The sequence below is a fragment of the Dipodomys spectabilis genome, unplaced genomic scaffold (assembly GCF_019054845.1).
Source record: "Dipodomys spectabilis isolate Male_0828 unplaced genomic scaffold, ASM1905484v1 ptg000145l, whole genome shotgun sequence".
NCBI classification, from domain to species: domain Eukaryota; kingdom Metazoa; phylum Chordata; class Mammalia; order Rodentia; family Heteromyidae; genus Dipodomys; species Dipodomys spectabilis.
The window spans coordinates 25051584-25074793 of NW_024870822.1; the positions used below are offsets into that span (position 1 = coordinate 25051584).

The 23210-nt window shown below is 51.2% G+C and overlaps 1 protein-coding gene across 1 annotated transcript; it reads right to left on the reverse strand.

Annotated features, from left to right (window-relative positions):
• Nucleotides 1-3672: 3672 nt before the first annotated feature.
• Nucleotides 3673-22559, reverse strand: Tub (TUB bipartite transcription factor). Its single transcript, XM_042691789.1, has 12 exons — nt 22315-22559; nt 15034-15085; nt 14523-14685; nt 11198-11341; nt 9953-10120; nt 8843-8964; nt 8303-8500; nt 7922-8034; nt 7111-7228; nt 5461-5559; nt 5065-5236; nt 3673-4608 (listed from the first exon to the last, which is right to left on the reverse strand). Exons 1-12 carry the CDS (start codon nt 22350-22352, stop codon nt 4475-4477), a joined length of 1521 nt encoding a protein of 506 aa, XP_042547723.1. The 5' UTR covers nt 22353-22559; the 3' UTR covers nt 3673-4474.
• Nucleotides 22560-23210: the final 651 nt, after the last annotated feature.

Here is a 23210-nt window from a genome sequence, read left to right on the forward strand (position 1 = left end):
TATGCCTATAATGCCAGCATTTGGGAAAATGAGACAGAAAGATTGAGTTAGAGACAGGTTGGGTGACGTAGTAAGATCCTGTTCAAAAGATAAATTTTAGAGATGTTTCTCTTCTGGTGTGAATAAAAGACACAGTAGTGTTGAAATGATTCAAATTTAATTTGTTGGTATATGTCTGTACTTAGACAAACACTAAATTCTACAACATACATAATGTCATATGGGAAAATACCAAGTGTTTCATTGCACATACCAATAAATAAATACATTTACTTCAGAATACCAAAAAGTTTATTCAAAAAGTCACTTAATAAAAGCACAGTTTTGCAAGTTTGTCTAAAACTCCAGATAATTTTGAACAAAAATAAAATGTCTGACCACTCCAAAATAGGAAAAGACAATCTTGTGCAAATAGACATACACATTCTAGGCATTGTGAAACCTGGCTAAATATACGTTTCCACCAAGACAGATGTTACCCATCCTAACCAAGTCTCCTCCATCACCAAGGATCAAAGGGGCCAGAATTGGCCTTTCCCTTCAAAACTATCCTAAGTTGCTCTCTAGAAAACTCTAGACCTCAGCCTCATCTTCAGCTCTGCCTGGACCTTAATAAGGGAAGGGAGAGACAGAATAGAGAGAGGGGTGTGATGTCTTTCTTAGGAAAGAAAGAAGGCACAGTGATGAGCTAGAAAAGGTAGTGATGGAAGCAAAGACTATCCTTTATTCACCCCAAATCCTACAGCAAGTGTTGACAGCCTAGTATCTTCATTTTGTAGCTAAGGAAATAGATCATGTTGTTTACTCAAAAAAATCACATAGATACTAAGTAAAATAGTAGTCTGTAGAAGACCTCTTTGTCTTTCCACTTGATTAGAGAATTTAAAGAACCAAACCTGTCCTAATACTTATCTTCTTCCCTTAACAGAAAAATGAAAACTGGAGGTGAGGTATAGAAGGATGTGTGGCCATAAATTCATCCCTTGGCCTGTTCCTGGAGTTGTAAGAGTTCTACAGGCAGGGCAATCGGGCCCCAATCACAGTGCTAGACACCACAAGAAAGCTCTCATTCACTTATGGAAAAGTGTGCTCTGATGGCCACTTGGCACATGGGCAGGGAGTTACAGAGAAGGGAAGGCTAAGGTTAGGGCCATAAAGGAAAGCCAGGAAGCCCACCTAGGATGTGGATTTTGTGCTTGCATAGCCCAGCCAGGCATGGCTTTTCCCAGCACCTCCCTGCACTGCTGACCCCCATCTGAGCAAAGCATGATCTTTTGCTTTGAAATCACCCATAATTAAATTTAGAAACACCTCTAAATAAATAGTAAGTTTATGTAGAGAGGTGACTCCTATTTCTAGGATGAAGGAAACTTTTCCTATGCAATCTTGTTATCCTGCTTATCACTGAAGGACATAGACTCCAAGAGTCTTCTAGTCTGTCATTATCACACTCCCTGGCTCCCAACACCTGTGCTTATCATGGGTCTGAATATTAACCAGCTTTCCCTGAACAAGTGTGTTTTTTAAGGCACCATCATTAAAATATATTCAGATTCATCTGAAAGGATGACAAACCAGTTTTTTCAGGTGATGCCAAGTTGGAACTGAAAGACTTTTAACTTTCTTGGACACTCTCTTCCTACTCAGAACCTCAGGAAAAAGAGCTGGTAATTCTCCAGGTTGACTTCTGTTCAAGGAGCATGAAATGAAGGGACAGAATTCACAGGTGATTGTAACTGCCTCCTTAATCTTTCCTACACATCCTTACAAATATGATCTTAAGGAACTTGTTGATTGTTTGCAGATTGCCCTTTTCCCCACATACACATAGACACGCAGACAGACACACACAGATGGACACAGAGCACCTTAGAGCCAGAAGGAAAGAAAAGCTAGACTTTTGAGAGGAGTTGGGAAATTGACTCTCACCGTTCTGCAGAGGAACCATTTTGGGGCAGAGTATGGAATTTGGGGGTGCAGAGCCAGAAGCAGTTACAGAGGAGCTTCCTTAGGTTCAAGCTGCCCAGCACGCTTAGGAACCGCTCATACCATTACCAATTCACTACCCAGTCCAAAACCATCTGGGCAGAGGTGCGAAGGATAAAAACTTACTGTGGGAGAGACTAAATTCAGGTGGTTCCCCAGGGCCCTGATGGCTTTGTAAGCCCATGGGCTTGTGGCCACAGAGCAAGACTCCACCAGGAGTGGAGTCTTAAGCAGGTGATTCAATTGCTCTTGCATGTCATTCAGTGTCCAACAGTGGATTTTGTGCTGAGGTTACCCTTTCCCAGGCAATAAAGTTTATGCTGTTTCCTAATCTACTGTAATATCCAGCACCCTCCTTTTTGTGCTAAAGCAGAGAGCAGAGGCCAAGAGTTTTCCATTGTGCTTCTGATTTTTTTCACTCTACTACCCCTGTTGCTAGAATCCAGAATCAGTTTGTTCTACCTTAAAATTGTAGGTCCAAGAACCACCTGACCAGACTTTAGAGATTGTTTAGTTCCCATCATCTCTAATGTCAACATGTATTGTTTTCCTGAAAAATCAAGAAGGGCTACAGTAGGACTACAGAAAGAAGGTGGTACCAGTCTTTCACCAGAAAATACATTGGTTCCAGCACAGAAAGTCCTAGTATCTCTAGAAAGTAGACCATGTTAACAAATTCTGGCTTGCTGGAGAGACTTCTCACAGAAATATATAGCCCAGGTGTGGTCGGATTCTGCTAGAGCAGGTGTGCCTTGCTTCTAGCATTCCACATAAGAAAATCTGGGTTACAAAAAAATTGAGTGCAAACTACTTCCACGTAAGCCAAAATAACTTCTTCACTGTATCCTATAGAGCCTCCCTACCATCTATAACTTTGATTTTTTAAAAAATTCTTATTAATCTTTGTAAGTATATCTACTGTAAAGCAAAGTCCGTTTACTGTTTGCTTCCCTCTGTTTTCTAACTTCCACCTGGGCAAGAAGCCTCTGCCAGGGCAAATGACAAATAGGCAAGAGTTTGGTGTTCCCAAGCCCGCAAGGTGAATGGTGCCATCCAGAGATGTGGCAGTGGCAGTGGAGGGAGCAGATCCAGCCTGGGACACTCAGACTACCTGTCCTGCCTGTGCAGTGGCCCTACAATCCTCATAGAGGGGCCAGGCACAGGCCAGTCCTAATCAAACTGAAGTGCAGAAAACAGCTTCCAACAGGGAACTGCCTGATTCCCTACTGAAATGGTCTCTCAACTTAGCTTTCAACTCTGCTTTCCTAAGTTTCTGGAATCAGGAAGGGGATGGAGCATGCAGACTGGACTCCAGTAGGTGAGAGAGCTGGAGATACTAGCTCTTTGGGGGACAGAGGGAATAAGAAAAATGAAGGGGTTTAAGATTCTGGGCTCTCCCATTAAGCAGCTAGGTACCCCATCGCAAGTCCCATTTTCTCAGTGTGGTTCACCAAAAGTAGTAAGGGCCCTACCACCTCTGATCTCGTCCTAAAAGTCTTTCTTCTCACCCTGTTCCATTGCCTCCTACGAGGAACCACACACAGTAGCCCTCACCACCATGGCTTTCCTGACAGCAGTGAAAGCTAGGTTTCCTCAGAGAGGACATTCTTCCTGGAACATGCCATGGCTTGAGAATGGTGTGTTGCCAGCAAGAACTGGTGACTTGTAACCCGTCTGTGGTTCTCAGGGGTTGTTGTGGGGTTGCTCAGCCAACAGCTCCTGGGCCCAATGGCAGGGTTACCAAGAAAGCCCTGCTTCAGGGAGCCTTTTGGGCACCCTCCCTATCCACTAAGACATTTGGCCCTGAGACCTGGATTCCCATTGGCTTCTGCAAGCACAGAGCAAACCTGGCAAGACAAATGAGCTAGAATACTAAGCCACCAGCCGATTCCACAGCCCCAGATAGCCCTGCAATCCTGGCAACTCACTTCCTGTCACTTACCTCTCCCTTCCCACCCTTAATTTCTATCAGGCCTGAATGGGGCCTTTTGAAGTTGGAGTGGTCAGGCTTGGCCACTAAGTGCTTTGCTACATGAAGTTTCTGTGCCCTATACACACAATCTATACCCCTACCTTTTGGGGCACCTGTTGTCATCTGACTCCAGGCCTGGAAGATGGCAGGGCCACAAGCCCTGTTTGTGCTTCCTTTCCCTATATACTTCTCCTGGCCTTCCCATTGAAGAGGAACCCAGCATTGCAAACATGACTGCAGCAGGGTACTAACCCAAAAATGGAGGTGTGTGTTGATCTTGGGGCACAGAAAGAATTATTCTCATCTCTTAATACCCACTTGCTACTCCCTTGCCCCAGCAGTAGAGGCAGAGGAGCCAGTTCCTGGTTGGTTAGGCCGCTCCCTGCCAAGGACCCAAGCTTCATCTGGCAGAAGGCCTGTGAACAGAGGGTAGGCAGGGCTGTCTCCGCAGGCAGGCAGGCAGGCAGGCAAGCTCCACTTCAGGCTGGGCAACCCCAGAGAGCACGAGGCAGCCTCTTACTCACAAGCCAGCTTGCTGTCGAAGCTGGACAGAGCAATGGCAAAGGCCTGCAGTGCACACAGCGGGTAGTTGTAATCCATGGTGAACACATCCTCTGCTACCCGGCCAAACTGCATGACGATGTAGTCCGCTGGGGCCCGGCACGAGCATGGACACAGAAGCAAAAAGAGCAGAGATGGTGGAGATAGGAAAGACAGAAAGAAGCCACAGAGGGAAGTAAAAAATGAGAAGCAGAGATGCCAAAAAAATCCCAAAGGAGATAAAACAAATGAGTAGAAAAGAAGCATCAGGAATCACAGGAGAGGGAAAGATACATACAAACAGCAGGAAATTGCGGGGTGGGGGGAGAAAGTCCATTTAAGTAGTGTTTTCATGCCCAGTACTTTGCTGAACACACAGAATCTAAGGCCAGGGTTCTAAAAAGGCTCTTCTAAGACTTTCCAGTCATTATGATTAGAAAGATCATGTCTAATACAGACCATAAAGCCTACATACTTGCGCACTGGCTATGGACTGGGTTAGGTGAGCTGCAACCTCGACTAAGGGCCGTGGGTACTCTAAGGACAAGGAGGGCGGAAACACTCACGGTCATTGCCATGGATGATCTGGAAGTTCTTCACAGAGGCCTGGGTGACACGCCCATGGAAGTTGAGTACATAGGACTGTGTGTCGTCATTCCAGACTGGTGTCTTGTTTTGCAGCTCAATGATAGTCTCTGTGTTCTTATTCTGCCAGCGTGCTAGCAGTGTCTCGTGCTCCTGGAGGAAAGCTTCACCTGAGGCAGGCCCAAGCTTTGGTATGACAACCCCAAAGAGAGCTCTTTCCCAGGAATGGCTTCTTGGATCACTCTAGATCTCTGGAACTACTAGATCTCAGGAGTGTGAATCCCCAACCCATTCACACTTCAGCTAGAGTCATGCCCTGAGGAGTTCATGCAGAGGCTGGGAAGAGAGGGAATGGGCAGGGTGGGGTAAAGACTCACATTGCGGGGACGGATAGAGACTCTTTCGTGAACCATATTCATGCCTGGCACAATAACACTCATCTTCCGAGGCCCCTTGAAGCCTAAGACATTTGTCTCCTGGGAAAGAGAAAGAGAACTCAGCCCTGGCCACCAGCTGTTTTTTAATTTCAAAGAGCTTGTCTTACACTGCCTGTATTTGAAAGTCTAATAAGCATTTCTTACACCATCAAAATGAGCTCCTCTTCTAACTTGAATTAGTGGCAGCTACTTCCATTTGCTCAGGAAGACTGGAGTTACTATACTGGACTCTTTTGCTCATACCAATTTCCAGAGCACAATTTCTGTGCCCTCTATTTTCAATTACACCCAGATTTCCCCTACTGTCCACCAGCATCATCTCCTAATGAGGTCACTGTATAGCCGTTGACCAGACTCCTTGTTTCTGCCCCTCTCCTGCACCTCCTACACTGTGTTCTTAACACATAGTGAGTGGTCCTGTTTAGCGATTGTTTTCACTCAGTTGAGACCCTTACTCTACTAGCAATGTCTTACATGATTCTTTACTCTCACTCAGACCTCCTTGCTATTCCTTCTTTATGCCAGGCATTCATGACCTTTGCCTGGCTGTATCCCTGGATGTAGAATGCTGGCTTTTACTCCTTCCATGCATCCTTTCTAAAAGTGTACACACATCTTGACCGGTCATGATCTATCTTCTTTACTTGATTTTTAATTCTTTACATTGAGAAGAAAAATGTTTATTTCCCTTGCTTTGTTTTTAGGTTTGCCTCTTCCGCTAGGGTTTAATACCATGAGTATTACTACCATATCCTCTGTGCCTCAAACAGGGCTCACCAAGTACTTGAAGACTTAGGCTGCCTCTCCAATCTGACCAGCAGGTGGCACCATGGGATTACAAAAATAACGATTCCCAGCACCCTCCAGAAAGTGCCTCTGCACAGATTGATAGAACATGTTTGTTTGTCATTCATTCAATTTGTGTGTGGTTCTAAGGTCTAAGCTAAGGACTTCAGGCTTTTTTTTTTTTTTTCTCAAGGCTGGTGCTCTACCACTTGAGCCACATCACCTCTGGTGTTTTGCTAGCTAGAAATAAGAGTTTCTTGGATTTGCCTTTGAAACAAGATCCTTAAATCTCAGACTCCTGATTAGCTAGGATTATAGATAGGCATGAGCCACCAGCACCTGGCATATTTTTTGTTATTTTTTTTTCATTTTCAAAACTGAAAAAGATGAGCTTGAGAGAGAGAGGTTTTTATATTCCACTTTGGTTGACATATTTTTAGCAAGTGAACACCTCTGAGCTTCAGTTGGCTGTCTAGAAAGAAAACAGAATACCCTGTAGGTTGAACATTCAGTAGGATGATAATAAAGAGAGCATGTGACCCATTCAAGCCCTGTATTTCAGAGTGATACAAGAGAAACCCAGATAAGAATCTCCATTGCCTGCCTCCTGTCTGGGAGACTCCAGGCTAGACTGCAAAGAGCCAGCAGTGGTCTCTAGAGCTCCCCTGCTGTGATCTGAGCCCCTCTTGGCAGAAACACTCTACACAGCCTGACTGTTCACCAAGATAGATGGGGTGGCCCCCAGATCAGGCATCACATTCTACTTTCATGTCTACCTCAGAGATCTTGGAACCCAGGACTCACATAGCATACAGCTGCCAGCTCCTGGCGCAAGGTTCCACTTTCCAAAGTAGAGGATGATGCCTTCTGAGGGTTGACTCCATTGTCATAAACTGTGAACTTGGTGCCCATCAGGTTGGACCTGAAATAAAGGCATAATCAATATAGGCCATAATCAATATAGGCTTCAAGACATGGAATAGCTTTTAGTATGCCTCACAAGGACCCTGGAAATTACACTGGATTAGGCTAGGGCCAGACCTGGAGGGGTGGAGGGACATAGTGTTTAGGGTACACATCTTTAAAGGTATTTCCTAAGCAGAGGCCTGAACTTCCTCTCAGTAGACTCAGAGAACATCGCATTTCAATGAAGGAAATACAGGGAGTACCTGGAATTCCATAGGTTTCTCTGGGGGAGCAGAGGTACAGTAAGGAAGTTGGCACCCCACAAGAATGGGTGATTGCCTCTGTCCCATCCAGCCCCATCTCTACCTTTAGCTACTTACTCGAACTCTTCACTAAAGCTCCTAAAATCTGGTACTTGCCTACCTCTCATGGCCTGAGAGATTGCCCTGCACCTTTGGCTATGACTGTAAAGCCTAGGCAGCTCTTCCATGGTGGCCTGCATCATCACTGACATCCTGAGATTATTGTCTCAGGTTGGGCTGGTACCTGCCTGCCTGGGAGCACCTAAATCTACATGCGGCTGGCCCTCCCGGGGTACACAGACGGGGCTTCTGGGTGGAGGGCTTCTGACAAACGTCCTCCGTTCAACCCTGGCCTAGATCTTCAGGGCTGAGATGTTCTCTACAGACATCATGGGGAGGGCAGGTACCTCAATTTCCCGATGTAGCTGTCCCCTCCTCGAGACAAGTCTGTTGGGTCCACGGAGATGAGGTAATTGGAAGTTTTACTCTTCTTTCTCTTCCTTCCCGCCAGGAGGAACACCTTGGGTAGTGGGAAAGGAGCATGTTCAAGACCCAGCCTCTGGTACACACACACTCAAGGGAACCACAAACACAAGCTGACCCCCTGGCTTCATGTCCCCACTGCATCTGAGTGCACATGCACAAGTAAACACCATTCTGCAGAGCAGGCGCAGAGGCTTCAGTCCCTCCGCAGAGCTGAGAAGTCACTGCTGGACTGAGACTCCACATTGTCATCACCAGGCCCTCAAGCCTGCCTAGATGAAAATGCATGCTCAAAAGCGCCTCACCTTCTTCCCATCCTCTCGATCCAGGTGCAGGAAGTAAGTAGGGTACATGCCCCGGTCCATCCCCTTTTTGTCTCGAGTGATGCGGCATTTGATGGTGATGCCCTGGGGCGCTGGCCTCAGTCCAAACTCTTCAAGATCCTGGACCTCCACGTCGGCCAGTGGCTCTGGAGCTGTTGGGCTGGGGGCTGAGGCTGCCTCCTGTGGGGATGGAGAATTGGGAGTTTGAGCCCCAGAGACCCTAAGCAACCCAATCTGGTGCTGGGATCCAAATCTGTCTCATGATGTGATGGTGGGCAGTGGTGCAGGATCCCTGTGGAGATAGAGATACAACCCTCAGGAGTCCTGCCTAACTCAGGCCCCCAGCCCTGCTGAAAAGATTAGGGGGCAAGGTGGAAGGGCAGAAGAGCCCAGACACCTGTGTCTGACCGCGGCCCTTGAGAGCCAGCTCCCTATCAAGTTGCCATGCTTAGTCCTCCACCTTTGGATGGGCAGTCCTGAACAGTCTCTAGCCTCCTGCATGGAGGAAAGCCCCTCACTCACCCTGACAGACTTCCTGCTAGTGGCAGAGCTAGGGCGGGTGTTGCTGTTCAGCTGGGAAGAACTCGAGCTATTCTCATCCTCATCCTCCTCCTCTTCATCAAAGCTCATGCTACTGGAGATGCCTGGGGAGAGCAGAGGAACAGGAAGGCTTGACATGAGGAATCTATCTCCAGCATATAGATGGTCACACACAAAGACACATGTTCTGACACTGACATTCTCACCCAGCCAGATGCACACACGGGCTCTGCTCACATACTCCCACACCTCCAGACATACACAAGGACACGTGTTCTCTCATGAGCACAGGCGATGGGAGTAGTCCCCATCCTAAGGACGTATTCCCACCACCCAGTTTCAGCTCAGTCCCTGTATCTGCCCCTCTCCTGTCTTGGGTTACCAGGCCTGTACTGAGCTGAACCTGCCAACAGGGATCCTCCATTTCTGACCATGACTTTAACTTCCTCAAGGCCTTGGCTGGCATAGACCATGGACACTGCCAGGGAAAAGGCTTCAGCTCACTCAGCAATGTGCAGGGCACTCTGACTCTTCCTTCCCTGTCAGCCCAAAGCCTCGGTGTCAGCTGTCTTCCCCCATCTGAAATGCCACCTATTCCCAAATTGTCTCGATAGCCCTTTCTCAGTAAGCTATCCTTCAGTCAGTTCATCTCAATGTATGTGGTTCTGCTAGACTTCTTTCCTCTGCTACCTTGTAACCGGCTCCTGAGGGCTCATGTTGGGCAAGTGCCGGGCAGCAGATTTTTAGGGTGGCCAGTCCTAGCACCTCAGCATCCTGGCCCTGCTCACTGCTAGCACAGTGGACACATGGGTACCTCCTTTCCAAAGGAGCTTTTTCTAAGAGGCAAAAGAAAATATTTTCCCTAAACATGGGCCTCCTGGGAGAAGACAGGTTGGTTATTCCAGGTCATGCTTCTTTCCCTTACTTGGCCTTAACAGAAGTTCCTGCCCTAAAGCTTCTCTCCAAGTGTGCCCCTCCCCCACTGCCTGGGAGAGGCTAGACCAGACACAGGACAGCCATGCTCCTGGAGAAGGGTGCAACTGAGAATCTGGGACTGAGCTTCGGTCCCAGCTGGGCCCCCATGGGGCTCACCCTTCCTCTGCATCTTGGCACGGAGGTCCTGCCCGCTGGGCCGTGGGCCCCCACCGGCTGCTGTCTCCCCCGCGTCCTGGGCGTGGTCTGACTGGCCCACAGTCAGGATCTGCACTGGGCCTTGGGCCTCAGACTTGTCTTCTGCCAGTGTTGCTGGCCCGCTGGTGCCTGCAGGCCAGACACTCCTGAGTTACATCCAGAGGGAGAGGAGGGCCTGGACTCCCAGACATCCATGAAGGGGGTAAGGGATCAGAGACCCTCTGCAAAACTGATTCATAAAACTGATTTTTAAAAATGACTGCTGTCCGCCTGCTAGTGATTGGTAAGCTGTGAAAAAATGTGGGCTTCATCTGGTCTTCCAAGATAAATTGCCAAGAGATGGTTTCAAATACCTCACATCCTTAAGATAGGCAGCAGTCACTATAAAACCAGCTACGTGGTGGAGAAAACAAGATGGAGAACAAGGATCAATTCAGACCACAGTTGAGGCCAACAACCATTCATGGACATGGCCAGTGACAAGGTATCAGAGGCTGGTGTTTATCTTTCTCTCACATACAGACATACAAAGTACTCACACACATTTAAAACACAGGGCCCTCTGATAAAAGGCTTTGCTGGGCAAACATTTGCCTTCCAGGCAGAGGATCTCCAAGCCTATGTTAGCTTTCCAGCCCAAGTGGCCACAGGTTCATAACAAAAGCAAGGTCCAGCTCAACTAAGTGGTAGTTCCTCTGCCTGGCTGAGCTATGCTCAGTGTTGCAGTGAACCCTGATACACCACTGTCCTACAATGATGGTGGCCTGAAAAACCACTGCCTATGGACAGGGGTTGAGGAAGCAGAATCTAGCCAGGACACTGAACATGGGTAGGGACCACCATCATTGCTTTCCTTGATCCCTAGAAAGAGAGGAGCAGGAATGGTCTGGTTGTGGCCCTGGAGTGAGAGAAGCCCATACTAGAAAGAAGCATGGATGGGGAATGCTGCACAGGCCTGGAGAAGGTGTAATGGCCAGAGGCTAGGATGGAAATAGCTCAGGCCAAGGTAGGGTAGGAGGAAGGGGTGATCTGGGCCATGGCTAGGGTGGACTTCTGACAGTGTAGCAGGCATGCCCTCACCCACAGCCAGCTCAGGTACTCTGAATAGGCACCTTGAGTCTAGGCATTGACTGAGACTGTTGGTCCCTTGCCTCCCCCAAGCCCACAGCGGAAGGAGGGGCAGATCCGTGGAGAAAGCACACTAACCTTTGTGCTTCCCCTTCTTCTCTTTCCTAGAGGCCCCACCCTGGCCCCCTGATGCAGTTGCTGCCTTGGTTCTCTTGGCTGAGGCTGGTGCTGGTGGGTGGGTGGCTCCCAGCTGCACACTGGCAAGTGAGTCGGCCTCTTGAACTGCTCAGAGAAAAACCCAAGACATAGAGAAACAGCCTCCACTCAATCACAGATCCAGCCCAGCACCTCCCACCCCCTACCCCACATCACTTTGGTGCCTGCAGAGCTAGGCCCATTCATCTCCATGCCAAGATCCAGGGCAGGCCAAAGCTATGATCAGGGACAAGGCAGAACAACCAAAGTCCTGGGTCAGCAAACTGTTCTGAGGCCTGGCAGGGTCAGGGCGATGTCTGTGAGAACTGCTTGGAGTCATACTCCACTTTCTCTCAGACCTCACGTGTGACCCAACATCAGGCCATGGAAGATGGAGGAGGAGGACACAAAGGCCATCTTCTGGAAGAGACCATAACCAGGGACAGCGCTCCAGGGGAGCCCTCCAAGACCCCAGGTGAAAGCAGAGGGAGCACCCACAGGAAGTGCAGCTTGGTGTGAGAAGCTACACACCAACAGGAAGGCTTCAGAGAGGTTACAGCCAGTGCCTCCACGGCCTCCACATACCAAGACCCTAAGCTACTCAAAATACATGAACAGTGTCAGATTGCTCTTAAGATTGAGACCAACATTCTCCTGCATGGCTGACTTCTCCATCTCTCTTCCCCTTGGTCCAACTACCCACTCCACCCCCAGGCACTCTAGGCTTGCTCAGTGTCTTGCACGAACCACATTCTCCTTCACCAACACTTGCTGTTCCCACTGCATTGCTCTCCCTGTCTGATTAAATTCCAGCTCAAGGAAGCCGTCCCCAACTCCTGTCACCCCCTCCCCAGAGCTTGGCTTCATTCCACAAAGTGTAGCTATGACCATCTGTTTAACATAGACCATAAGGTCTATAAAGCAAAGACCTTTACCTGTGTGTGCTCACCCAGGACCCATAGTCTTCATCCAGAGCCTAATGCAAAGAAGGTCCTCAATAGATATGAAAGAAGTGAATGGAATGTGCATGAATAATTACAGCCAGTAGACCAAGAATTTTCACTGGGATGAACTGCTAGTTCTGATACAGGTCAAACTTGCTTGTTTTCCTTGAAATGAACCCCCTGCATTTACCACCAAGAACCAGCAGAGGGCAGGGCAGGGCAAGGCAGGAAGCAGCCAAAGAATGAGAGGGGAGAGATGGTCTCTGAAACACCAATTTCCAGGACCGATGGCCAGGTGTGCTGCAGCCTCCCCAAGGCTTTGTCCACTACTTAGAGCTGGACAGAGACTGGGCTGCACAGAAGTAGCATGTACCTGACAGATGACCAGTTCCCAGGCAGAAGGCCCCTGGAGGCCCTACCTGGTCTGAAGCCTGCAGGGAACAGTAATTGGCTGAGTTTGGATGCTAGAACACACTACAGTTCTTGTTTTTGAAGTCCTAAGACAAATTCACTGCCTACCCCCCCCCCCCCCCGCATTTTATAGTGGAGAAAATAGACCAGGAAAGGATAAGTGCCTTGCTCTCACTGTCAACGAAGTGAGCAGGTAATTGGTAATAGCAAGACAGAAACTGTCTCCTGACTCCAGTGACACATGTCCCTGGAGGTGTTGCCTCTCTTACTCCAGCCTTCCTGCGGCCTTGGTCCACAGAAACATCTGCCAAATCTGCACATCAGTGACTTCTTAAGGCAGGTTCCTCACATCTGAGTGGAGACTCTCACCTCATATGCAGCTTCCATGGTTCAGGTGTCAGGCTTGACAGAGCTGGGACTAAGCTGCTGCACTCTCTGTGGCTAAGCTCCATAGGACCCCAGTTAGTGGCTGCCCTCCCTGCAAGGTGCCACAGCCATCCTAGGTATGACTGCCACATAGAAGTAGAGAAAGAGGCTGTGTGTAGCAGCTTTTCTTAAGGCAGATGGGCTGAGGCCCCCATTCTCTCCTGCAGAGCCTCTGAAGTGGGGTAGAGACATACTTGGTCTGACCCAGGATGCTGAACACAGAAAGGAATTATGAAGGAGCTTCTCTTTGAGGAGGCAACACAATTTTGTAGAAAGACCATTTGGAGTCTGACAAGCCTGGATCAAAGTCTAGCCCTACTGCTCCCTAGCCATGCACTATAGACAAGTTGCCCAAACATGGGGGATAGTGAAGATCAAGTCAAAATGCAGTATAACACCTAGCTTAGTCCTGGTAAATGCCTAAAAGCAATCTTCATTATTGTAAACAAAGACTTTCCTCAAGAATCTACATGCACACAGAGGTGACTGAGTATGTCATGTCACAGCATAGGCAGCAGGCCAATGAGACGTGTGTGTGTGTGTGTGTGAAGTCTGTGTTAGCAGAAGTCAGAGAAGAATCTGAGGCACCGAGGGGCAGGGAGGCGAGCAATTAGTTTTCTGAGGTGAGCAAACTAGCGGCAGTTCCATGTGGCTGGAAGTTCCAGGTGTGAAAGTAGCCCCCTGGGGAGGGGAGTACTATAGTTGCTCATGTTCTTGCTCCCTGCAAAGCCAGAGGCTTGTAGCCTTGTTACAGTTGGTACTATACATCATACATGATCCAGTAAACACCTGCATGGCTAGCACTAGCCCAGCAGGGGGCAGTGGTGGCTGTGTCTGTCTGTGTCTCCCCCATTCTTTGGCTTGGGGTAATAACGATGAGGGGGTGTCTGGGAGATAAAGGAGTGACCCCCTGTCCCAGATGAGCTGCAGCATTTCCTGAGTGTGTATAGATGGGAGTGGGGGGCCTGAGGTGAGGTTGTTGAAGCTCTACAGAAGTCTTGAGCAGGGGCAGAAATCTGTAAGTGAGAAGCCAGGAGGAGTGAGGGTGGAGAGAGCTCTGGGAGAAGGAAAGAGATGTTGTCTCGGGAGGTCCTAGCTTGTACGGGGCAGGATGCTGAGAAATGGCTTCTTCTGAGAAGAGAATGGGTGGGGAGCAGGCACTGTTCTACTTTCAAGAGCTGCCTCCTAAATGAGGCAGTGAATAAAATGTTCCACATCAGAAACTGATCTCTGGATCCATAAAGGTGTAGCCTTCTGGTCCCCACACCTGACTCAGGAGGACACAGCTTGAGTTCACTTGGGAGTCTTTTAAAGATAAGATCTTGGTATCTTGTAAGCTGCTGCACTCTCTGCTGTGCAGCTGGGCTGGGAGCCGTACTCAGACTGCCTGGACAAACTGACAGGCCTCTCCAAAGTGGTGCTGGGGTATGGAGCAGTGACAGACAGCAGTGTCTTCCAGTCTGTCCCTAGAGGGAGGGCTGGTGTACCTTGATAGCTGGTGCTGCCGCTGCTGCTGAGGTAGGACTCCACCAAGGGGGCTTGCTCCTCGGACTGCCGGGCCCGCCGACTCCGGGGCCGCCCATCTGCGTTGGCCTGCACCATCAGGGGCTCCTGGCGCTTCTTCTTCTGCTTCTGTTCCAGCAGTGCCCGCTACAGAGGCACAGGGTAGGCACTGGGGATGGGGGGAGCTCACCCATCACTGCTACCAGAGTGGGGCTGGGTTCCCAAGTGCCCTCTGGGCCTCCTCTCAGAGTTGGGGGTCCAGGAAAGGGCGGCAGAATCCAGCCCAAGTGGCTACCTTGGCAGGCTCACAGCACAGAGCCCAGTCCTGCAGGAGCAGCAGCTCTGGCTGCTTGCCTTGGAAAGGCATTATGTACTGGGTTAGTGCTGAGCACCATCATATAAGCGACCCGGCAGGGAAGGCGGATCTCGTGGGACAAAGCCCCTCTGCCCTCAGAGACCCAGCCCAGCCTGTTCCCTTCCACCAGCTCCACTCACCTGCCGGTCAAGCTTCTGCTGCCTCAGGTTGCTGCCCTCATCATCTAAGACACTGCAGAGGAGAGAAAGGGATTCAGAGCTGCCCGGGATCTGCCAGGATCTGGCCCAGAGCCCACCACTCCCATGGTGGCTCCTGGTAGTTCCATGAGCCCACATGGGGGAAGGAGGAAGGATGGAGGCTGCCACCTAGAAACTAGTTCAAAACGAAAGGGCTGGGGCACATTGCTGGCACCCTGGGAGGCACCCCTTGTCCCAAGGACTTCTCAGCCAGCCTGGTCCCAGTTAGGATGGGATGAGACCCTCCTCTCAGATGCCTAAGCAGGGCTTGGCTGCAATAGGATTCAAGAGAAAACCAGGCAGAGGCATCTCCGTAAGGCAGGTCCGAGGGATCTACACCTCCAGCTGCATCTGGGGATCTCACCAATCGTCTCCCTCCCTTCCCCTTTCTATCCTTTCTGGAGGAGGCTGGGTCCTCTGGAGGAGACGTTCTCCCCATCCTAAATGCTTGGCTTCTGGGCAGGCAGAGTGGAGGTACTGACAACCCTCCCTGCTTACAGGGAGCATCCTCTGCATTGGGAGAATGAGACAAAGAACCCAACCAGTCCCCAGAGCTGGGTAGAGATGCCCGTAAGTTGGACACTCTGGTGAATGCACAGCCTAGCAACCAACCACCAGCCCTTCCCTGGCCATGGATGTGGCACAGGCACCATTGGGTTCATCAGACCTTGGAACTCCACTAGTCATATCTCACCTAAACGGGCACTGCCTCTTTGGAAGGCAGAACATGCGTAGAGAGCTTATCACTCAAGCCACTTAGCTTTCTTGCTAGTCCAAGATACGTTAGGCCCAAATTCTATAAAAGCCAAGGCCAGGATGGCCGCATGGGGTCGAGGGAGCGCCTGAAGGTCTGAGCTCTGGAAACCCTAGAGTTGCCCCCAGGTATGGCAAGCCACTAGGGCAAGAACTGGGTTTGTGAGGTAGTATGGAAGTGTGTGAAGGGATCCATCCACATGGAAATGACTGTGTGAGACATGGACGCACTTGTGTGAAGGTAAGCACGATGTGCAGGAAGGGAAAGGTCAAGTCAAAGCACTCCACCGACAAGGTAAAGCCACTTCCATCTTCTCACACACACCCTTTGTAGCCAGAGTAACCATTGATCTATGCAGCTCTTCAACGACTCATCTCCAAGGGAGCCAGCCAGAGGGTGGAAGGAAGTCCACAGATCACAGACTGCCCATCATCCACCTCTAGCTTCACTTACCACCTCTCTGGCCACAAACCATGTATCTTTTTAACTAGCAGTTGAAGTGGCCCTTTTCCTGTGGGCCACTCTGTGCATGAGTCTGAACCATGATCAGGAGCTGTGTACCAAACGGCCCAAGCTGCCAGAGCACTGCTTAAGCACCTGCCTCTAGGCCTCAGCCTTCCTAAATCAGCCCACCTGTCTGAGAGACCACAGCTGCATCTGGGCTCTCTGAGGACACTGCCAGAACCAGAGGACAGAACCATCTCTCCAAACACTTGAGTTGGCTAAGAAGGCACTGCCCCCCACAGGCCGGAAGGCTTGCCGTGGGGGGCCTCGAAGAAAGGTCCAGGACCTAGTCACTGGTTCATAAGATAGAGCTGGCTGCCTGTGTACCAGCAGGAAAGGCCATTTCACAGCTTGCTGGGGTGTCACAAGTCACACATGCTTTCAGAGAGAGTGGCCAAGGAGAGAGGCCGCCCCTGGGTCATCCCCACCAGTGGTGTTGACTGAGGACAAAGAAGATGCTTCCTATGGTGCTGACAGGAGTGTCTAGAGAAACTCAGAAAATGGGACACACACTTTTGAGTTAAGAGGCAAGGTGCACATGAGCAGTAAAGCCACTTCCAAACACTGGGTCGTGGTGGCAGCTCAGCTGACAAAAGGTGTTTTCCGAAACTATGTCCACACTGTCTGTCCTATGCAGGGCACACGTTTTCCTACCACAGGCCCAGTCACTGCATGGAGCTTCCTTGATCTTGGTTCCCACCTTCATTCCCTGAGGGAGAAGGATGGCCAAGGGCTACAGGATTTAAGAGCACTGATTACCAGGTAAGATTCCAGGTGGAAAGCTTTTAACCAAGGCCTTCCAAGGAAGAGGAATACAACTGCAAGACACTGAGACTCCAGAAGCATTAGCCATTTCAGAAGGGCCTAGAGAGCTTCCCACCTCCTCGCTCATCACTGGAGACATTCAAATACACAAGGGGGAAGGTTACCCATTGCAAGGATGGAAGCTAGGGGCAAGTAACCATCAGCAGAATCTATCTAGGAGGCACCCAGAGTTGACATGTCTCTGGGGAAACCAGGTCTTGGGTGAGCACTGCTTTCTAGGAGCGCTGCAAGGGTATGAAGGAGGACCACAATCCCACAAGTACCTGACAATGATCACATCGCTCATTCTGGGTGTTCCTAAGGACACTTCAGCCAAGCCCATCTCTCTCCCTGAGGGGGTGGAGGGGGGAGAGGAGGAAACCCTGGCACAAGGCAGCCAGTGGGAAACAATGATGGCTGTCTCCAGGGAGAACAGCGGGGCCCAGCTCCCCTTCTCCACCCCCACCCAGCTGGCCCTGCCTCCTCATCTCCACTGCAGCACCATTCCCACGTGTGTGTGTGTGTGTGTGTGTGTGTGTGTGTGTGTGTGTGTGTATGTTTGTGTGTTCGTTCTCATCAACACCTCCCTGCCCTGCCGCTTTCTAATGAGCACCGTTCTAGGTTGCACTCAACAACAGCCATGCAAAGAGACATTAATGGTTTCTTAATGACTCGGACTCCAATTGTGGATTCACTGCCAAACCCCGGCTGCCAGCTGCAGCCCCGCCAGGAGATTCGGAAGGAGACAGAGCACACTGATGGATGGGTCTTCCGGCTGACCCTGGCGGTTCCTTCATTAGAGTCGCCTCGCTAGTCATCTCCCCGCAAGGCACTGGAGTGCTTGAGGAGTAAGCCACAATCAAGCAGGGGATAAGAGCTCAGGAACTCCTCTGCTGTAGGCTGGAAAAGCCAGGCATGGCCAATGTAGGTAGGAAGACTGTTTCCATCCTCCTCTTCCAGTCCAGCTTGCATGCTAGGCTAAAGCACCAGTGCTAACCAGAAGCCAGGGGCAAGAGCTAGACCCAACCATCTGTATCCTCTCTGTCTGCTCTGCCCTTTCCTCTTTCTCCACTCACACCTTCCACTCAGTCACATTGGACATTGTTGCCTCTGCTGGACCCAGGAATCAAATTAAGCTGGCTGTGAATGGAGGACAGGCCACTCAGAGGGTCTGGTGGCAATTCCAGATCTGGGCAATCCAAAACTGGGGCTCCTGTTGTCTAGTAGCTGGCTGAAACATGACAGGATTTGGGGGCAGCTGCAGAGGGGAGAGGACTACACTGCTCACAGGCATTCCATCATCCCAAGACAGGCTGGTCCTGCCCAAGCATATCAGGTGTATTCATGCCACGAGGGGCACTAGCCCCATCTTGGTAATTTGGAACTGGGAAGCATGCCCTGGAATTAATACCACCTCACCATCATGGTTTTTTTTTTTTTCTATTTTGCTTTATTTGTATTTTTTAAAGCAAATGCTAGGATTAGTCTAATGCTCAGCTATGCAAATGGACACCCTAAAACACAGCTGGTGCGCTTTATAAAACAAACAGGAAATTGGGAAGTTGCTAGAAGGAACTGTCAAAGGTAAAGTGGTGGGTTGAGGTATTCAGAGCACCTTTGAGCAAAACCTAGCAACACAACCAAAACAGTTGGGGAGTGCTCTCCTTCATTCACTAACCACACTGCTTCTCAGAGAGCAGTTGTGCAAGGGGTAGACCAAGAGGAAGGGAACCCAGAGCCATGCTTCGGTTCCTCCCAAGGAGGAACTGTCCACCGTCATGGCCAGCTGGTGGCAGGAACGCCACAGGAAGCACTCACCCACAGCTGGATGGCATGCGCGGGTCCTTCTGGCCTGAGATGCTTTTCCTATGATCTAGAGTCATGCTTTGCTGAACTGGGGTCTGGGAGGCCCCACTGGGGTGTGAGAGGGCTACATCTTTTTTCAAGTGTGCAGAGAACACAGATGTGATGCCAGGAAGGCTGAGGAAGCCCTAAACATTACCCGGGGTTGCCACTCGGATTCAGAGAAGTGGACATCTTTGCTGAGAACCACATAAGGTCTCTGCTCTCAAGGAATTTATGACTGTGAGAGAAACACAGGCAGTGGATTCTGTACAGACAGCCATCCACTGCTGTCAGCACAGTCCTACAATACACCTATGGCCACAGCCTTTCTGAGACTCGGCGCTCCATCCATCCCAACTTATAAGAGCTTTGAAGTCCAGCATTACATACTCCTCAAGAGTATAAGTACAGAGAACCTGGTAGAAGCAGAAATAAAAAGGCAAAAATATTCAGTTCAACTTTAGAAACTAAATGCTCTTTCCCTTTTAAACCAGATGAGGCGAATCCATGACCATTATACACTGCTAAAATTACCCATAAGAAGATAATCATCAACTATCACTGCTTTGAAGAAAAACAAGCTGAGTCCATGGAATGCAAGATGCAACCATTACAGAGGGAGGAAAAAGCCACTGGTAGAGCTCCTGAGAAGTCAGCTGATTCCTCTCCCCCCAAGTGAAATGCCACATCCCAGTTCTGACATGCTGGGACATAGGGAAACTTCACGCTAGTCAAAGCACGTGCACATAGGCTGCCTTCATCCCCAGATGCAAGCAAACCACCTTGTCTGTCTTCTGTCCTAGTTTCCTCTGTGAGGAGACAGGCTGGCGGCTTTGCCTGCAATCAGCAACCCAGTTTATGCAGGGGAGTAAGAATCTCCTTTTCTTAGTCCACATCTCTCCATTCTAGAAGTCAATATTCCAGGTTCAATGTTTTCCCAGGCTCTGTACATACCCAGAAAGATGGCGTGGAGCGGGACAGGGTTGGGGGGGGGGATTCTGCAACTTCTGACTGCAGCCCACCCACAGTTGGAAACCTATCCTCTCCGCTACAGAACAAGAAGGCAGGGGATGGGAATGGAGGAAGTGCGGAGAATAAGGAAAGAAAGCGGGGGTAGAGGGGATACTAGGATGCCAAGCTGCTCATCACATCCAGGCTTCCAGAGAGGCAAGATTTAGTGTGCTGGGTTGAGTGTGGAAGGGACCGTGAGGAGTCGCTGGGCTAGGTCACATCCAGTCACTCTGCAGAACACCAGTACCCAGGGCACTTGTCGGAGCAGAATCATTTCCCAGAGACAATCCTACCTCCTTCACACTTCCCCAGACTGAGGTAAATGTTCTCTCTAAAAAGGCTCTGTCTCTCTCTCAAGCTGCTTTGGCCTTTGGCTCTGGCTCCCTAAGAAAAGCTTCCTTGAAATATAACCTATCCTGGCCCAGCCTCCAGGTTGCCAGATCCTAAAACAGGCCATCACCCCCACCGTCATAGTGCTGCCTCCCTACCACCCCTTAGTCTGTGGCTACCTGCCAGCATCTGGATGTCCTCGCTGGTACTTCCATACTGAAGTCACTCAGCCCAAAGGCACTGCCCTGTACCTCTGCTGGACCGCGAAAAGCAGTTACTCTGTGGGGCCCTTCATTACTTTCTAGAAGGTTTCTCAGCCCTTGTTTCAAGAGACACCAGGATGTTCCAGAGACGATCTGGGCCCTCAGCCTGGATGTGTGTTCAGGACAGTTGCTCTTTTGAGTCAGCACTGCCTCAGCCCTCAGTGCCATGTGAGCCTGCAGTGTGAGTGCACATCTTCAGGAGATCCTATGGGTGACTTACATGAGTATGTGAGTATGTGTACGTGTGTGTGTGTGTGTGTGTGTGTGTGTATGGTGTTGGTGGGGAGATGCAAAATAATCTGGAAATCTCTGAAGCTCCCACAGGAGTTGAGATTACAGGCAACAATGCTTTTCCAGAGAAACTCAGGCCAATTACAGGTGACTGTTTGCAGAGAGAGCTGCTTCTAACAAGCCTCAGGCGGTTTCAGCTGGTTTCTGTGTCAGAGTCTGTCTGGACACTCATGGAAGAGCCCTGTCAGAAGTACTCAGCCAGTGAATGGGGTCAGGCCCCTTCCATAAAGCAGGCCATGTTGTTAGAAAGATCCTGACCGTCTGGTCTTGCCTCCCACCAGCACGTGTGCACCTGGGTCAGCTATAAAACGTGGGTCTTAGCAGCCCAGCACTCTTTTTACATACATGCTTCTCTAGGAAGCCTTGAGACAGTCCCGTAGCCCATGGCAACCACAGAGCCAATAGGTAGCCAGGGATCTGGTGCTGCTATGGCGATAAGTTCCTTTCCCTGGTAATAGAGAGGATGGAGTAGTGTGGATGGTGAAAAGGTCTGCACCTGTGTGAGGCTAGGCACGCTACCTCCAACCTCCTCCCACAAAGCAGAGAACCTGGGCCTTCCTTGGGTCAGGCCACAGCGTGTGGGAATAAGAGGTGGACTTCCCTGAGTGTGCGTGGGCTCTGAAGTGCTTTTGTGCACGTGAGTGCACTTCTGTGTATGTGAGCACTCTTGTTAACGGAGAAGATGACTGAGCTTCCCAAAGACACTTGGGAGAGAGTAGTGCATACGAGGTATGCACCTGTGGGTGCTAAGAACTGGTGATCGTAGAGGTCTGTGCACGTGTAAATGAGCAGCCATGTGATCTCGGTTCAGAGTAACTATCCTCATGAGCCATGCTTTGAGGCTGGGAAATGACCAGGAGGTGCATCTTTCATTTCATGCGAGGAAATCCTGTGGGCACAAGCTTGCCGATGGATGGATGGATGGATGGATGGATGGATGGATGGATGGATGGATGGATGGATGGATAGATGGGTGGGTGGATGGGTGGGTTGGTGAATGGATGGATGGATGGATGGATGGATGGATAAGGTGGGTGTGTACACAAGCCGTACAGGCGTGTGACCCGACCCGGGTGCTGGGCCTTAGGAGGGGATTCACAGCCTCCTTCCCCAGGCAGCCATATGGTGCTGGCGGATCCAACCGAGCCCAGAGACCCCTTCCAGCAATTCAACCAACAAGGGGGGCGGCGAGGGATGGGGGTGGGGGCCCGAGAAGGGTGTGCAGCAGAGCAGGTGGGCTCAGACCCCAAAGTTGGGGGGTCGGAGAAAAAGATCAGCGCCTCCACCCTCCGCCCTCGGCTTGGAAACGATAGGATTATGGGCGCCCTCATGGTTGGAGGGTGCAGTGCCTCCCCCCCCCCCCGCCTTCTGCACCCCCCCCCCCCGAGTTGGAGAGGGGGTGGGGGCCGGCGCCCGGCGTACCTGTAGGGAATCCAGTCGGAATGCGGCTTGGAAGTCATGTCTCTCGGGGGCGGGGCGGCTGCGGCTCCGGCGGAGGTCGGGGCCCGGAGGGGCTGGCGGCGCGGGGGCCCTACTCAGCTCCCGGGCCGCCCCGGGCCACATCCTCCCGGGCAGGGGCGCTGGGCCCCACCGAGGCCCGCGCTGCACGCCAGGGCCCCGGCCGCGCGGGTTCCGCGAGCGGCTGCCGGCGCGATGCGGTGCGGTGCGGTGGCGCTGCGCGGTGCGGTGGTGGGCGAAGCAGCCGGAGCGCGCGCGGGGCCGCCGCGGGCGGGAGCGCGCGTGGAGCAGGTCCGCCGCCCGCCCGGCACCGCACCACCCCGCCCCGCCCCGCCCCGCCCCGCCCGGGCTAGGCCGCCCGCTCTGCGCCCAGGGCCTTGGCGCGGCGCTGCGCTGCGTGGCAGTCCCGCCTCCCCGGCCCCGCCTCGGCCGAGAGACCCCACCTTCGGGCCCCCTCCGCGGGCCCCGCGACGCGCGCGCGCGCGCCCAGCCCTTCCCCTCCCCGGATCCTCCGCAGGCCTCGGAGCCTCAGTTTCTTCTTCCTCTGTGAAGCGGGGGATTGATCTGGAAATCCATCCGTCCCCGCAGAGGGTTGAGGAACCAAGCCGGGCCTAGCACGGAGCCCCCCTCCTCACCCACAGCTTTTTAGTCCTGGAGGTGTTTGGCAGGCAGGGGGAGGGTCACATTGGGGGGGGGATGTCCCTCTGCCCCCCCCCCTCCAGCCCTTACAAAGTTAAGAGCATTTAACATCCTAGCCTTACTTCCCAGAGAATAAATAGTCTCCTGTGAAGATGCCCTGCTGCCAAGATCTCCACCACTGGACCAGACTCTCCCGGCTTCCTCCCCTAGCCACGTCTGGC